We start from the raw sequence: 18,085 nt of genomic DNA, 5'->3' as shown, positions 1-18,085 counted from the left end.
GCCTGGATGCATTCCTGTCCAGCCTGCTCTAGGTGACCCTGCTTTGGCAGGAGGGGGTTGGACTAGATGATCTCCAGAGGTCCCTTCCAACCCCTACCATTCTGGCATTCTTATGATCATGCTGTTTCTAATTGGTGCTTCTAGCTTTTATTGTATTTTTAATGATGGTTTTGATATGCAGAATAGGTTTTTGTTATGAGTGATTTTTTATGGGTTTCATTATTTTCTTTGGTCTTCCTTTGAAGAAAAAGATTCTTGTCCTTTTTTCTTCCATCAGAAACAGAGGAAAGCTCTACTTAAGAGCTAGGAATAATTTCTCTAGATCTAAGCAAGCCTAATATGTTAGCAAGATAGCTAATTTTTGGAAATGTATTCAATGACTTTTGTGGGGTCTACATATACAAGGTAAACTTACACTTTGCAATTACTTTAAATTGTAAAAATTTTTAACCAGTTGAGAGCACTTTAAAGTGGGCCAGTCAATCATCATAGCTTCTCTGTTCTCATCAACTTTGCTGAATATGCCTTCTGTTGCCTCCAGTGAAGGTTCCTGTACTGATAAAAATAGTTCTCGTTATCTCTTATTTACATAATTGGTATAAAAGCAAAAGACTATTATCCAGTTCTGGAGGGGAGCATTATTTCATGTTTTGCATATTTTTATGAAATGGAGGCAACAATGAATGACATTCATGCTTTGTAAATGATTCACCTGGGCATCCTTTTCTCCATTATCCTTTTTGTCATGAAGCAATAGAAAAGTCTATACATCCAGTGAAGAAGCTCAGTGGTTTGCAATTCCTGTCAGCCAGATAGTACTTCAGCTTCTGAAAATCTTGACTGGATTCACGAAGGCATCAGTTCCCTTCCTCTTTTCCTCCCTTAGCCTCCAAGAGTGGATATTTATTCTGTTGATGGGAACTCTTAAGATGATTTGTTGGAGGGCATTATTTTACCATAATGGCAGTCAGTCTAATAAGGCCAGTCTTAAGTGTTGGAAAAACACTCATCCTAAAAATTACTGACTGACCTTTCAGTTCATGCCATTCAGGTCTAAACTGTTCTTTGTCAGTAGCTGTTTAATAGACTTAATACTTCAGCGGTCGGCTCATGCCACTTTACAAGAGCCACCTGATTCATAGGAAATGAATCTTGAAACTCGGTGATAACTTTCAAGGCAATAAATCTTTTGGTGAAATGAAAAATGGCTTGTCTTTTAAAATTTTCTTTTCCAGATGTGATTCATTTTGAGGAACAGATAGCCTGTAAGATCATGGAATCACGGAATCACAGAATCACGGAATCTTCAGAGTTGGAAGGGACCTCTAGAGATCATCTAGTCCAACTCCCCTGCTAGAGCAGGATTGCCTAAAGCACATCCCTCAGGGCTGCATCCAGGTGGGTCTTGAAAATCTCCAGAGAAGGGGACTCCACACCCTCCCTGGGCAGCCTGTTCCAGTGCTCTGTCACCCTCACTGCAAAGAAGTTTTTCCGTGTATTTGAACGGAACTTCCTATGTTCTAGCTTGTGCCCATTGCCCCTTGTCTTGTCACTGGGAACCATTGAAAAGAGCCTGGCTCCGTCCTCCTTAAACCCACCCTTTAGGTACTTGTAAACATTAATCAGGTCCCCCCTCAACCTTCTCTTCTCCAGGCTAAAGAGTCCCAGCTCTTTCAGCCTTTCCTCATAAGGGAGGTGCTCCAGTCCCATAATCATCTTGGTTGCCCTACACTGGACTCGCTCCAGTAGTTCCCTGTCCCTCTTGAACTGGGGAGCCCAAAACTGGACACAGTACTCCAGTTGTGGCCTCACCAGTGCAGAGTAGAGGGGGAGAATGACCTCCCTCGACCTACTGGCCACAGTCTTCCCTATGCAGCCCAGGATGCCATTGGCCTTCTTGGCGACAAGGGCACACTGCTGGCTCATGGATAATTTGCTGTCTACTAGGACCCCCAGGTCCTTCTCCTCAGAGCTGCTTCCCAGCATGTCCGCCCCTAACCTATACTGGTGCTTAGCATTCTTCCTTCCCAGGTGCAGGACCTTACACTTGCTTTTGTTGAACCTCATTAGGTTCTTCTCTGCCCAGCTCTCCAGCCTGTCCAGGTCACGCTGGATGGCAGCACGGCCCTCTGGAGTGTCGGCCACCCCTCCCAGCTTGGTATCATCAGCAAACTTGCTGAGGATACACTCTGTCCCCTCATCTAGGTCATTAATGAATATATTGAACAAAATTGGACCAAGTATTGACCCCTGAGGGACACCACTCGTTACAGGCCTCCAACTGGACTCTGTGCCGCTGATCACAACCCTCTAAGTTCTGTCACACAGCCAGCTCTCGATCCACCTCACTGTCACCTCATCTAGCCCATACTTCCTCAGCTTCCTAATGAGGATGTTATGGGAGACAGTGTCAAAAGCCTTGCTAAGGTCAAGGTAGATGACATCTACGGCTCTCCCCTCATCCAGCCAACCCGTTATAACATCATAGAAAGCTATCAGATTGGTCAGGCATGATTTGCCCTTGGTAAATCCATGCTGACCACTTCCAATAACTTCCTGTTCCTCTACGTGTTTGGAGACGACATCCAGAATGAGTCGCTCCATTACCTTCCCAGGGACAGAGGTGAGACTAACCAGTCTGTAGTTCCCTGGGTCCTCCTTCTTGCCTTTTTTAAAGATTGGAGTGACGTTAGCCTTCCTCCAGTCCTCAGGCACCTCTCCTGTTCCCCATGACCTTGCAAAGACAATGGAGAGTGGTCTAGCGATAACATCTGCCAGCTCTCTCAGCACTCGCGGGTGCATCCCGTCAGGGCCCATGGACTTATGAATGTCCAGCTTGGCCAAGTGGTCTCTGACCCAGTCCTCCTCAAATAAGGGAAAGTCTTCCTCTCTCCTGACCTTCCTCCTTGCCTCCAGGGTATGGGATTCGTGAGGGACGGCTTTATCAGTGAAGACCAAAGAAAAGAAGGCATTCAGTAGCTCTGCCTTCTCTGTGTCTTCCACCACTAGGGCACCCGTCTCATTCATCAGTGGACCTATATTTTCCCTAGTCTTCCTTTTTCTGTTGATATACTGGAAAAATCTCTTCTTGTTGTCTTTAACTGCAGTGGCCAAGCTGAGTTCTGATTGAGCTTTGGCCCTTCTAATCTTCCCCCTGCATAGCTTTGTTATATCTTGATAATCCTCATAAGTTGCCAATCCCTTTTTCCAGAGAATGTAAGCCTTCCTTTTTTCCCCGAGGTCCAGCCAAAGCTCTCTATTTAGCCAGGCTGGCCTTCTTCCCCGTCGGCTCGTTTTTCGAGACATGGGGATGGCCTTCTCCTGTGCTTCTAAGAGCACCTGCTTGAAGTATGACCAGCCTTCCTGGGCACCTTTGCTCTTCAAAACTGCCTCCCAAGGGACACTCTCAACCATGCTCCTAAACGGGCTAAAGTCTGCCCTTCGGAAATCCAAGGTGGCAGTTCTGCTGGCTCCCTGCCTTGCCTCAACAAGAATTGAAAATTCTACCATTTCATGGTCACTGTGCCCAAGACGACCTCCAACCTTTACATCCCCCACAAGACCTTCTCTGTTAACAAACAGTAGGTCCAGTAGGGCACTTCCCCTAGTAGGTTCCTTCACCAGCTGTGTTAGGAAGTTGTCTTCCACACACTCCAGGAACCTCCGGGACTGTTCCCTCTCTGCTGTGTAGTATTCCCAGCGGACATTCGGGAAGTTGAAATCCCCCACAAGAACAAGGGCAGATGATCGCGAGACCTCTGCCAGCCGCTTATAGAATACTTCATCGGTTTCTACATCCTGATTAGGGGGTCTATAACAAACTCCCATCACGATGTCTGCCTTGTTGGCCTTCCCCTTGATTTTTATCCATACACACTCAACACTGTCATTCACACTGTTGAGTTCTAGACATTCAAAACCACCCCTAACATAGAGGGCCACCCCACCACCTCTCTTCCCTTGCCTATCTCTTCTGAAAAGCTGGTAGCCATCAATTACAGCACTCCACTTGTGTGTGTCTTCCCACCATGTTTCCGTGATGGCAACCACATCATAGTTTCCCTGCTGCATGATGGCCTCCAGCTCGTCCTGCTTATTCCCCATGCTGCGTGCATTAGTGTAGATGCACTTCAGTTGGGTTAATTGTCCTGCCACTTTCTTGGGGGGACAGGCCCTGATTTGCACCTGATCATTCTCGGACACTACTGTAGTTACCAAATTATCACTACTCCTTGTGTCTATGCTGCCACACAATTCACTATCCCCCACCATCGCTGAGACAGGCTGCAAGACCTTGCTATCACTTTTACCCATGAGCACTGCTATGTTGCTCCCAGGCACCACTTTTGTGATCCTGGTTTCGTCCCCATCCCCCATCAAACCTAGTTTAAAGCCTTATGGATAAGCCCTGCTAATTCTTGTCCCAGTCTCTTTCTTCCCCTTCGGGTTAGGCTTCCCCCGCCTGATGCCAGCATGCCTGGTTTCCTGTAGATCAGCCCACGTTCAAAAAAGCCAAAGTCCTGCCGGACGCACCAGTCTCGGAGCCAGGAGTTAATTTGCTGGCTCCTCCTATTTATCCCCTCGTCTACCCCTGCAAATGGTGGGATAGAGGAGAACACTATTTGTGCTCCCGATCCCTTAACCAGCCGTCCCAGGCCCCTAAAGTCATTCTTCATTGCCCTCAGACTTCTGGTACCTACTTCGTCACTGCCCACCTGAAATATCAGTAGCGGATAGTAATCTGATGACTGGACCAGGGAAGGGAGTTTCCTCCGTATGTCCTTAATTCTGGCCCCAGGGAGGCAGCTGACTTCCCTGTGGGATGGGTCCGGTCTACAAATAGGGCCCTCTGTTCCTCTCAGAAGGGAGTCACCTACCACAATAACCCTTCTTTCTTTCTTTGTTGAGGACGTCCTGAGGCGTGGGGGTGAGTGACTAGCACTGGGCATTACACTGGATGGATCAGCTTCTCCATCCTCAATCGCCTGGTCCTCAATTTCCAGAGCCTCATACCTATTACGTAAGGGCAGTTGGGATGGTGAGGGGGGCCGTGAGAGGTTTCGCTTACCTCTCCGAGGAGGGATCTGACTCCACTCCCCCTTATCCCTTGAGTCCTCTCCTTCTGCCTGGTGACAGGAGGGAAGTGGGACATCCACTTCTGATAGAGCCTCTTCCTGCTGCCTTTGCCTCAGGGTATGGCAAAAGATGAAGACGTTTGACTTTTTCCTCACCACATCTCACTGTTTCTTTCAGTTGAATTGGATTTGGAATGTCTTTAGGGTTCAGGGTTTTAATATTTGTCAGGGAATAGTTTGAAGAGATTTCATTCAAATGGCTGGCCTATTTCCAAGTAAAAATAACAGAAGTGAGGTATAGAATATGTATGCTCCCCCTAGGTGGCAAGACACTTTTATGTTTCAGCAGAGGAAAATTTTCAATTTGTTTCTTGTTAAAACATCTGCATCTTTTAAGACTTAGCATAGGCCTTTCAGAGCTTTTGTTGAGTGCAGTTCCTGTGCATATAAAGAACCCAGGCTAAATTCATCTGTATATTTTGCTTATTTTGAGGGCTGAGTTGTCATTGTGATTCCTTTTTAGCCAAGGATGACAGTGCTTTAAGCGGATGATGGGGTTTAGTTTACTGTGTAACTGGCATCCTTTGTTGAAAAATTTTCAGTGCCTCTGCAAAAAGGGCAAGTAATGGTGGCTGCTGCTTCCTCTGCTGCTTCCTCTACTGTTATACTTGGTACAGGTACCATGGGCATTTCATTGCTAATTAAAAAGGCTAGGACTTTCCCTCACTTGGTTTACAAGGATTTCTACAATGCATACATGCATTAGAATGCTTCGTTGAGTCTTAAAAATCATAAATTTAACATAAAACATATACAAAACATAAATTTAAGTGTTGCTACTGTAGAATCTTTCATTTATCCTGATGCTTTCAAATATGCAGTTGTTCAGTTATATGACATCATGCCTTTGACAACAGAATACCATTAAGAAGATGAATGGAATATAAAACCTAAATTTTAACTCTGAGTTGTGAATATTGGACAGTGGATATAATTGAAGTGTCTGTATAAGCACACAAAGAGCTTAGGCAGCATTGTTTATCTGTGGTGTTTACTTAATATGAGCATTTTGTAGTGTCCTGGTTCCGGTGGGGATAGGGTTAACTTTTCCTGGTATTCCATGCCATGTGAGCCACGCCCACCCTGAGCTGCCGGGGGAGGGGGCAGGAAGTTGCTGCTTAAAAGCGGGCTGGGGCGGCCTGGGTCTGGCCGGCGAGCAGTGATGAGTGGTGGTTCCGTAAGTAGTAGTAGTGGTGGTTGTGGTGGTTGTGGTGGTTGTGGTGGTTGTGGTGGTTGTGGTGGTTGTGGTGGTTGTGGTGGTTGTGGTGGTTGTGGTGGTTGTGGTGGTTGTGGTGGTTGTGGTGGTTGTGGTGGTTGTGGTGGTTGTGGTTTTCCCTTTGCTGTTCTGTTAAACTGCCTTTGTCTCAACCCAAGAGTCTTGCCTTTTCTTACGATTCTTCCTGTATTAGGAAGGCACGAGTGAGCGGCACGTGGTTCTTTGTTGCCGTCTGAGGCTAAACCACGACATGTAGAGAGTAAGTATGAAACAGGTTAAACAGATGAATTTGAAGTATTTCCACCTTAACTGAGAAAAACATACCAAAGAGAACCATTTCTATTCATCCGGTGATTCTGACTCTGAAGATGATGAACCCAGGAGGTTCCATGTAGAAATAAAACCTGTCCAGTCAAATAATAGCTCTCAATATACCATGCCTTCCTTGGATGAATTAAAAGTATCTATAGGGAATATTGCTCTTTCTCCAGCAATATCTGTAAGTAATTTTGTTCCTTGTATTTTTAATGAGTAGAGAAGAAAAGTGGTAAGGAATCTTTTGTGTTAACATATATTTTACTGTTCAGAATTTATTCTAGGTTCAAATTCAATGATTCTTTTTTTCTTGTGCACTAGGTCATCTTTGATACACTTTATTGCAACGTAATGTTAAGTAATTCTCCCTTCTCAGATTGTAACTTTACTTTGAGTTTTGGGAGTGCTCAGTCCTTGTCTTTCTGGTGTTGCCACCACAAGACATTTGAATACATACGGAGTTAGCTGAGCATGGCTTTTAACATAGTTTACTAATTTGTATTCAATAATATACAAATCTTTAAAACAGATCATATAATGTGGATGCATATAACTTTTACAGTGCAGCTTTATTGTATGTATTCTGCCAAACCACAAAATGATCGTTTATACCGTGGGATGATATTACAAATAAATAGTATTAAAATATACTAGTACAGTATTCAGATCAGAAAATAGATGTCTCTGATTTTAAGGAAAATATTATGCATATTAAAATATTAATGATGATTTTTCTTTTTTCTCCCCACGTTTTGAAAGCAGAAATGCAGTTCTGTAAGTACAGAATGGCTTTTTATTCACATTTTTATATTAAAACCAAGTAAGTTTAGTATGTGAGAAATTTATTAGGAAAACCTTAGGAATGTTTCTATTCTTACTTGTCTGGCATACCATGTGATATAAAAGCTGTTTAATTTTACTGGACCAGCCTGTCAAGGGATTTAGTCGTACTGTTACCTTTGTCAGCTCTGCAGTCTTCATTCTAGCCTTTTCTTACCGGTGTGGCAGGCATGCACTAGTTGCTCTGTCCTGGCTCATGTTCTGGTCTTCTGCAAGCTCCAGAATGTTCTGCTTGGCATTGAAAGCAAAATATCGCATGGAAAGCCGGGGGGAAAATAGGAACTCTGGGACTGTTAAGTATTTTATTTGACAGCTGTTAAAGAATTTATTCTTATGGGTTTGTTTTTTTCTGTTTCAGTCACAAATGAATCAAAATTCATCCGGTAAGTGTGAATATTTAGCTTTTAGTCTCTTTTTGTTATTTTTTTAACATAGCATGAAAATATTTTCTTGTTGAAGAAATAAACTTATTAAGTATTTGTATTTTAAGTAGAAAAAATATTTCTCTTGTCAGTTCTAGGTATCTTTATGATATTTGCCTTTGAACTACTCACAGTAAATTCAAAGGACAAAATTAAGTTATTTGGTCAAAATTTCAAAGCAGCTAGTAGAATCCACCCAAAGACCTCTTCTTTTTCTGTATACGCAGCTGTTCCCCGTTCTGGGAAACAGATGAGGCTGTCTGTGACAGTGATGAGGAACAAGTCCAAGAGCCAAAGGTGGTGGTGGGGGGGGATTCCCATGGAAATGACTTGTGTAAGTTCTTAAAACCCTTCCACCTGCTCAAGTTGAGTATCATCCACAAAATAGCAAAGCACGCACTCTCTCTGTTTTATAGTCAAAAACACCAAACACGGCCATGGAGATCGAGGATACGGCATTAGTCTCTATCCTTTAGGGTTTTTCTCAGTGGGAAACCAAGCCAGGCTTCCTGAAGAATAACATTAATGTAAACAGTATAATTTAAGGAAGAAATTTCAAGTGACCAACACTTTCTCTTGAAATGCATTGCTCTGTTTAGTCCTTTCCTTTTAGAAGGTATTTCAGGAGTATCTGAATTTATATTATCAGAGATAATGCATTTTCTCTTTTCCATTTCAATAATTCATAATAAGTTTTGAACTGTAACAATTAACACTTACTATCTTTTTATAATGAAGCCGAAAGATTTTTATTTTAGAGTGGTGATAATACTGTGTCTTTTGCTTAGGTGAAGAGTTAACAAAATCAAAGCTTTCTACTCCAGCTAATGAGTAAGTTCAACTTCTACAATTATAGCAAGTGTAGTTTTGGGGGAATTTGATCTTATTTTGATCTAAGACTCTGAGACTCATTGGAAATATGTAACAATGGAGATCTCTAAGCATGTAGAAGAAAAGAAGGTCATTGGGAGCGATCAACATGGATTCACCAAGGGGAAATCATGCTTGACCAATCTGATAGCCTTCTATGATGGCATGACTGGCTGGGTGGATGAGGGGAGAGCAGTGGATGTTGTCTACCTTGACTTCAGCAAGGCTTTTGACACCATCTCCCACAGCATCCTCATAGGGAAGCTTAGGAAGAGTGGGCTAGATGAATGGACAGTAAGGTGGATAGATAACTGGTTGAAAGACAGAGCTCGGAGGGTCGTGATTAGGGGCACAGAGTCTAGTTGGAGGTCAGTGATGAGTGGTGTTCCCCAGGGGTCAGTACTGGGTCCAGTCCTGTTCAACATATTCACCAATGACCTGGATGAGGGGATGGAGTGCACCCTCAGCAAGATTGCTGATGACACAAAGCTGGGAGGGGTGGCTGACACACCAGAAGGCTGTGCCGCCATACAGAGAGACCTGGACAGGCTGGAGAGTTGGGCAAAGAGGAACCTAATGAAATTCAACAAGGGCAAGTGTAGAGTCCTGTACCTAAGGAGGAATAGCCCCACACACTGGTATAGGTCAGGGGTTCACCTGCTGGAAAGCAGCTTTGTAGAGAGGCACATGGGAGTCCTGGTGGACAACAGGATGACCATGAGCCAGCAATGTGCCCTTGTGACCAAGAAGGCCGATGGTCTCCTGGGGTGCATCAAGAAGAGTGTGGCCAGCAGGTCAAGGGAGGTCATCTTCCCTCTCTACTCTGCCCTGGTGAGGCCACATCTGGAGTACTGTGTCCAGTTCTGGGGCCCCCAGTTCAAGGAGGACAGGGAACTACTGGAGAGAGTCCAGCGGAGGGCTACAAAGATGATCAAGGGACTGGAGCACCTCTCTTATGAGGAAAGGCTGAGAGACCTAGGTCTGTTTAGCCTGGAGAAGAGAAGACTGAGGGGGGATCTCATCAATGCTTGTATATTTCTAAAGGACGGGTGTTAAGAGGATGGGGTCAGGCTCTTCTCAGTGGTGCCTGGTGACAGGACAAGGGGCAACGGACACAAGCTGGAACACAGGAAATTCCATCTCAACATGAGGAAAAACTTCTTTACTTTGAGGGTGGCAGAGCACTGGCGCAGGCTGCCCAGAGAGTTGGTGGAGTCTCCTTCTCTGGAGATATTCAAAACCTGCCTGGACGCATTCCTGTGCAACCTGCTCTAGGTGACCCTGCTTTGGCAGGAGGGGGTTGGACTAGATGATCTCCAAAGATCCCTTCCAACCCCCTTGTTTTTCCCTTCTAATGCATTTGCTTCATTGTGAGCTGTCTCAATGGATATTTATAATTACGGGATTACAAAATACTGTTTTTTATTAAAATGTCAGGTTTTAAATAAGATGGATTTAGTTTCCATCATATAGTGTTCCATTGTAATGTGTTTAAGATTACAAGCCCCAAATTTGGACGGGTCTATATACATTGCTTATATATGTATATACTGAAACAAATTGATTTGTAGACGTATGTCTTGTTGAAAATGAAAATAATTTACTGACATTATGAAATATATCCACACACAAACTTGCACCAAGGTATCAGTTCAGATAGTTTCCTTATTTGTAAATCTGTTCGTTGACTTGCAATTTGTAATTTTTAGATGCAAAGACTAACTAATACAGAAGATTAATTACCAAAATTGTAATTTTATTTTTACGAGTCTATACATCTTTCATTAATATTTCAATTGTAACTCTTACTATAGAAAGGGGAACAATGACCTTCTAGCATGGGATCCACTCTTTAGCAGTTCTCTTGAATCTTCCTCTTCAGCCTCCTTGGCATCTTCATCCTCCTCAGGTAAAATATTTGATAGTAGAAAACGTTTTCTGCGTATTCTTCAGGATGTTCTGTTGTTGCTTTTTTAGTGATTGCAAGGGGATGTGCCTTGTCTATTGAAATGATTTTGTTATGAGTAATACACAACTCAGGGTACAGTATGTCAGGCTTTCAAGCTAGGGAGCAAGGGGGAAGAGGGAACACTAGAAACCTTAGGAAAATTCTATCTTGCTTTTGTCTTTTTTCTCTCCTTCTCTCCCTTTACAAAAAATGATCATCATCTATGCTGGAAGAGGAATATAATCCTTGGTAAAGTTGGGAAATTTAATGGAGGTTGTCAGAGCACCCGAGAGATGCTGAACTTGTACTGTGAATATGGATGGGTTTCTTCTTTCCAGGAAAGTCTGTTGAGCTATGTAGTACAAAGCCACTGTGGAGCTTTGTTGTGAGGAATTTGTTTCTTGTAGGAAACAATGAATCTGTTAGGAGATGTGTGGGCATAATGCAAGGGGAGTGGGAGAAAAATGGCAGGACTGAGACTGGAATTAAGGGGGAGTTCCTGGCACCACCTGAGAGTAGGTGTATTGGGAGGAAGAGTGAGGGCCAAGGAGTATGGGAGGGGGAGGGGAGGGGGCAGATACTGCGTGGGAATTTTGGGTGCAGGATTTGGGAAGATATTAGTGTGGGCAGGACACTGGCAGGCTTTCCTGAAACTTGGTCTTGGGGGGGGAGTTTACAAAAATAGGCAATATTGATTTTTACATTCAAAAGGCAGTGAGGGAGAGGGAGGCAAAATAACATGTGAGTGGGTATGTATGTTGAAGAGGTTAAGAGCGGAAGATGTTAAGAAACTAGTTCAGAAAGAGGAAGGACAGACCAAAACAAAAATGGATATTATGGCTATGTTAGGACCTGCTTACTAAAAGTATTTACATTGATTATCTCAGGGGATTTAAGGTGGAATCTACTATTTACTAACAGTAGCAGGTACGCTGTTTCATAGTTCTCTTCAGTCTACCTACTGCATGTCTATTTTCCAAACCCTACTGTCTTAATGTAGAAACTCTTCTCCCGTGTGCCTGAGAAAGGAAGCATTCACTGTTTCTTTTAGCTAGGTATTCCTATTCCAAAAATTATAATAGACCTTACTTCTTTGTTCATGATCATGGCTTTCTAACTGTTTTCATCTGTACTTGATCATACAGATTGAAGAACAGAAGGAAAGAGTACATATATCAATGGGAAAATTCTTTATGACTAATGCTAATTCTTCTTGGCCTTAGTAATGTCCTTTTAGCAGCAACCAGCATAGCTACATAACCCTTAGGGTTTTAAGTGGAACTTATTCCTCCACGACAAATTCATGTTCCTTAAAAGTTATATTTTATGACAAATCTAGTTTAGAGAAATCATTAGATTATCTCTTCCTCACTGTCGTGGTTTAATCCCATCCAGCAGCTAGAACCACGCAGCCGCTTGCTCACTCCCCCCAGTTGGTTGCAAATCTGGTGTTACGGCAGCACCATCAGGGAGTACCAGTACTTTATCCTCTGTTTTGCCGTCTCAGAGTCAGTGGATTTCCTCTGCTGATGAACTTCTTACAATTAGACACACAAGCGCAGACAAGGAGCCCCAAAGATTGCATTTTAAAACTGAAAATGCCGGCCTTGCCTCTTCTGCTTTGCTTGGGAATTCTTCCAACAGCTGTGCTCCTGGGGAATCAAAGTGACCTTTTCAATAATACTCTATGCCATGAGCAATTATTCATTGAAGAAACTAGCACTGCTGTTGAAATTTCTTCTGTATCATCTTCAGCGCTACTGGACTATAGTTTGTCTTCTTGTGTTTATACAAATGGCAAGCATGCATTGTGTACTGCTCTTTGCTAATTGACTCAAAAAAGCAAGCTTTGGACTGATTTTTCTTTTTGTTATTATTGCTCACCTGAAGTTAAAATTAACTCATATTTTTACTTAGAATGTACTAAACTGCTTGTTAGCACCAACTTCCTTCAAAGTTATACAGTGAAATACTCAGCTTGAAATAAGAAAAGTTCTAATTATTTAAAGGCATTATTTTTTCTTAACTGTGCAGAGCTTTCCTAGAAATAGGAATGTATACATGTTTTCAGATTAAATAAAGTTAAGGAAATTGGATTTAAAACTGTTCCTTTTTAACACACAATATTTTGAAGCATGGATGATATCATGGTAATGCTACATACTAAGAGGGCAAAGGAAAAGTGCATTTGGGCAAGGGGGCCATAACTCACTACATACCTGCGATACTACAGCAGACTGCTCAATGTTTAGCATGTACTGTCTTCCTGGGGCACAACAAGAATTTTAAAGGAGTGACTGATATTTCAGAAGTGAATTTATTTTGGGATATTTGAGTTTGCAACTCTTAAGGTAGATGTGGTCATTATTAGCCTAATTTCTTTCTTCCCAAGTCAGTGATGAAACTCCCATACTTCAATGATGGCAGAGTTATACTGAATGCCTGAGAAAACTCCATACTTAAAAGTTACATTTTTAAGTAACATTAACTTATTTAATTGAAAAAGAACCATTCAGGATAATTTGAGAGAGATGATAGGATGTGCAGCAACAGCAAAGTCATATATTAGGGTTTCAGTCTACTTCAAAGTTAATTTTTGTCACAGTTTGGGCCAGGATGGCCAATGACAAGACAACAGATGCTCTCCCCCACCTCTCACTCCAAGGAGAGGAAGAGAAGACATAAAGAGATTTATGAGTTTATAAAAAAACTAAACTACCTTAATGAATTATGAATAATAAAGTAAAAAGGAAATAATGAAATACATACAATAAATACACCAAGATCCCAGGAAAACGCCACCAGCAGGCACTGGGGAATTTCCAGACCGGACTCAACAACAGACAGGAACTTGGTTCCAGATCTAAACTCAGAAAGCACAGACTGGAATCCAAGGCAGACAAAGTCCTCTTCAAACATGAGCCATTGAAGAAGCACCTAACCCTTTCCTCCCTCAGCTTTTATCCTGAGCATGGCAGATGGGCTGGAATACCCGATTGGTCAGCTTGGGTCACCTGACCTGTCCACTCCTCCCCACAGGTGCAACCCCTCCATGGGGTAAACAACCAGGTCAGCTGACCCTGGTTGCCACAGCAACGAGTAAGAGCAAGAGCCTCTCTCCCTGAACAGAAAGTGGGCTCTGCTCCACCCCAAACCAGGATGATTTTAGATCCGTCATACTCACTGGATAGCATCTAACATTTATTTTGAAGTACAGTTCTATTTGGAAAAGTGTCTATGTAAAAGTGCCATCTTTGTATTGCTGCCACCATCTGTCAGTTGTGTCTGTTAGGTTTAGAATGACATGAGGGCAGTATTTTTTTAACTGCTTTTTACTTCTGATAGCTCAGCTAAGTGATAACATGGAGTTACTGTGTTCTTGCAATCAACAAAGTAATTTGTCTGTTATACTGGTGTATAGTCAGTGGGTCAGTGGGGTTTCAGAGGGCACAATTTGATGTAAACAGAGTTATGCAGTTGTCAGCCAGGACAAAATATGAATTTCCACTGAATTTTCTATTTGTGGTGAGACATGAAAGACTGTCCTGTATTCTGAATTCATATAGACTATACATAAGAAGGAACTCAGGTAAAGCCATCTTTTTACATACAAACCTCTGAGAATAGTTAGTATAAAATCATTTGAGAGCAATGAGAAAGCCCATGATGCAATTTTTAGAGTCACTTCTCAGGGTATCACATGGCCCTATTTTAAAAACAGTTATGATTAGTAGTAAATCTTACAAAATGGAGCTTGTAAAATAAGAACTTTTAATAGAAACATAACTTCCAGTTATTCTATTCAAGTGAGCATATATTTATGTTCAGTGTGACCTTTCTAATATTGATTTCCTTAAATTTGCTCTCTTTCAGCAAGGCCCACAACTCCTCTTTCTGTAGGCACCATTGTACCCCCTCCAAGGCCTGCTTCAAGACCAAAGTTGTCTACAGGGAAACTTAGTGGAATTAATGAAATAGTATGTATTAATTTTTTATTTTTTTAATTCTTGATTTTAACTCAATTTCAGATATATCATTTACACTGTTACAGTGGAATTACTCTCCAGCCAATGTTCAAGGAATCACATACTCAGATTTTCATCGTTGCTGGATAGGCATGGAAGTTGTTCTTGATAAACATGTTACTATAATAAAATAATTCTTAACTGAACTAAAAAGGTCCAAAACATAAATTTTGCATCAGCTGAATGCTTTTAAATGAACAAATCAATAACTTCAAAATTAAAGGATAGCATATGTGTGAGATTAAAGTTTTCAAAATGTGAAATACTAGCGAAGTTATTAACAAAACTCCATTGATTTAGGGATATCACCAAAGCTTTGGGGAATGAGTGGTATTAAGTAGATCTTTATCAGTTGTGTGCTGACACAAGTAGCCCTGCTGTGACTTTGCCCTGCCCTTGGTGCTGGTTGATGGAGAAGGGAGGTGGCAAATTGCAGCAGCTGCCCATCAGGATAGTGAGAGGTTGCATGCTGCCTGCATCTCTGCTCACTGCTTGCAGTGCAGATCCACCTGCAGATAAGGAATGTGGCAAAGAATGCAAATACCCAGAGAGCACATCAGATCAAGCCATGCTTAATCTCTTCTATGAATATTATGATTCTTTGGGTTTCATTTGACTTGCTGACTTGGAAACATTTTACCATGGTAAGATCCTCTTACTGTCTTTCAAAGTAGCAAGATACTTTCACCATATTCTTGTTATGGAAAAAATTCTGGTCTTATGCTTTGACCAAACTGAAACATTCTGTCGTGGTTTAACTCCAGCCAACAACTAAGCCCCATGCAGCCACTCGCTCACTCCCCCCAATTGGGATGGGGGAGAGAATCGGAAGGGTAAAAGTGAGAAAACTCGTGGGTTGAGATAAAGATGGTTTAATAGGTAGAGCAAAAGCCACGGAGGCAAGCAAAGCAAAACAAGGCATTCATTCCCTGCTTCCCATCGGCAGGCAGGTGTTCAGCCATCTCCAGGAAAGCAGGGCTCCATCACGCATAACAGTGACTTGGGAAGACAAACGCCATCGCTCCGAACGTCCCCCCTTCCTTCTCCTTCCCCCAGCTTTATATGCTGAGCATGACGTCATATGGTCTGGAATATCCCTTTGGTCAGTTGGGGTCAGCTGTCCCGGCTGTGTCCCCTCCCAACCTCTTGTGCACCCCCAGCCTGCTCGCTGGTGGGGTGGGGTGAGCAGCAGAAAAGGCCTTGACTCTGTGTAAGTGCTGCTCAGCAGTAGCTAAAACATCTCTGTGTTATCAATGCTGTTTCCAGCACAAATCCAAAACATTGCCCCATACTAACGACTGTGAAGAAAACTAACTCTATCCCAGCCAAAACCAGCACACATTGTTTAACTCTTTTGCTCTTCTGTAATTTTATATGGTCAGAATAGGGTTCATTTTGAGATTCTTTTCTCATTCCAGTATAAAATTGTAGTAATTGTTCTTAGACCAAGAAATCTGTTCTTCATATCATCAGAATTAAAGAGAAGAATTTAGCCAGTACTGTTCTGCTATAAAGTATGATTCTGCACAAAGTTACAAAGTTAGAAATTGGCTATGACCTGGATACAAGTGGAAGATTGTGAGTAGTCTTCATTATACATCACCTCCTTTTACAATTCCCTCAGTGTGTATAAAAGTCATATACTCAGTGGCAAGTGTGACAGAACCGAAATAAAAAAAAATTACCCAACCAAAATAGATGCTTCAGTAGTTCCATTACCTTTTAGATAGATTAATCCTGAAATGATAATTAGTTCTTTTAAACTAATAACAGTTAAATGGATCATAAAACTATCCAAAGATTTAGGGTGGAAGGGACTTTTAAAGATCTCCTCTAGGCCAACCTCCTGCTCAAAGAAGGGACAACTTCAAAATTGCATCAGCTTGCTCAGGGACGTGCTGAGTTTTGAAAATCTCCAGGGAGGGAGATCTCACAACCTCTTTGGGCAACATGTCCCAGGGCTTAACCACAGGTTACAAGAAGGAATTTTTTTCCCTATGTTCAGCTGAAATTTCCTTTGCACCTCTGAATAGAGCCTGACTCCATCTTCTTTGTAGCTAGTGAAAGACTGCTAGTAGATCCCTCCTTAAGCTTCTCTTCTCCAGGATGAACAAACTCAGGTCCTTCACAGAATGATAGAATCATAGAATCGCTTAGGTTGGAAAAGACCCTTGGGATCATCGAGTCCAACCATCAACCCCACTCTACAAAGTTCTCCCTTACACCATATCCCCTAACACCACATCTCAATGAGTCTTAAACACATCCAGGGATGGTGACTCCACCACCTCCCTGGGCAGCCTATTCCAGTGTCTGACCACTCTTTCTGGGAAGAATTTTTTCCTAATGTCCAGCCTAAACCTACCCTGCTGCAGCTTGAACCCATTCCCTCTTGTTCTATCGCTAATTACCTGTGAGAAGAGACCAGCACCAACCTCTCTACAATGGCCTTTCAAGTAGTTGTAGAGAGCGATGAGGTCTCCCCTCAGCCTCCTCTTCCTCAAACTAAACAGTCCCAGCTCCTTCAATCGCTCCTCATAAGATTTATTCTGCAGGCCCTTCACCAGCTTCGTTGCCCTCCTCTGCACTCGCTCCAGCACCTCGAGATCTCTCTCGTATTGAGGTGCCCAGAACTGGACACAATACTCAAGGTGTGGCCTCACCAGTGCTGAGTACAGGGGGACAATCACCTCCCTCCTCCTGCTGGTCACACTATTTCTAATACAAGCCAGGATGCCATTGGCCCTCTTGGCCACCTGGGCACACTGCTGGCTCATGTTCAGCCGCTTGTCAATTAGAACCCCCAGGTCCTTTTCTGCCAGGCAGCTCTCCAGCCACACTGCCCCAAGCCTGTAGCGATGCATGGGGTTGTTGTGGCCCAAGTGCAGGACCCAGCACTTGGCCTTGTTGAAGCTCATCCCATTAGCATTGGCCCATCTGTCCAATCTATCCAAGTCTCTCTGTAGAGCCTCCCTACCCTCATGCAGAGCAACACTCCCGCTTAGCTTCGTGTCATCTGCAAACTTGCTGATGATACACTCTATGTCCTTATCAAGGTCATCAATAAAGATGTTAAACAGAAATGGTCCCAACACTGAGCCCTGAGGGACACCACTTGTGACCGGCCGCCAGCTGGATTTAACTCCATTGACCACCACTCTTTGGGACCGCCCATCCAGCCAGTGCTTGATCCAGCAGATCGTATGCTCATCCAGGCCATGAGCAGCCAGTTTTTCCATGAGAATTCTATGGGGGACAGTGTCAAATGCTTTTCAAAAGTCTAGGTAGACAATGTCCACAGCCTTTCCCTCATC

General features: G+C 42.9%; 1 protein-coding gene across 1 annotated transcript in view; it reads left to right on the top strand.

Moving 5' to 3' along the window:
• Positions 1 to 18,085, top strand: part of LOC128902132 (F-BAR domain only protein 2-like) — a 152,842-nt gene that overhangs the window by 109,193 nt on the left and 25,564 nt on the right. The window contains exons 13-18 of the mRNA XM_054184550.1: positions 6,672 to 6,850; positions 7,426 to 7,440; positions 7,865 to 7,889; positions 8,717 to 8,759; positions 10,613 to 10,707; positions 14,620 to 14,723. Coding sequence (XP_054040525.1) covers positions 6,672 to 6,850; positions 7,426 to 7,440; positions 7,865 to 7,889; positions 8,717 to 8,759; positions 10,613 to 10,707; positions 14,620 to 14,723 — 461 coding nt within the window. The remainder of the gene's footprint in view (positions 1 to 6,671; positions 6,851 to 7,425; positions 7,441 to 7,864; positions 7,890 to 8,716; positions 8,760 to 10,612; positions 10,708 to 14,619; positions 14,724 to 18,085) is intronic.

The sequence above is a fragment of the Rissa tridactyla genome, chromosome W, assembly GCF_028500815.1.
Source record: "Rissa tridactyla isolate bRisTri1 chromosome W, bRisTri1.patW.cur.20221130, whole genome shotgun sequence".
NCBI classification, from domain to species: Eukaryota; Metazoa; Chordata; class Aves; order Charadriiformes; family Laridae; genus Rissa; species Rissa tridactyla.
Note: the sequence above shows the minus strand (reverse complement) of the source record. Positions and strands in the feature narration are given on the sequence as shown.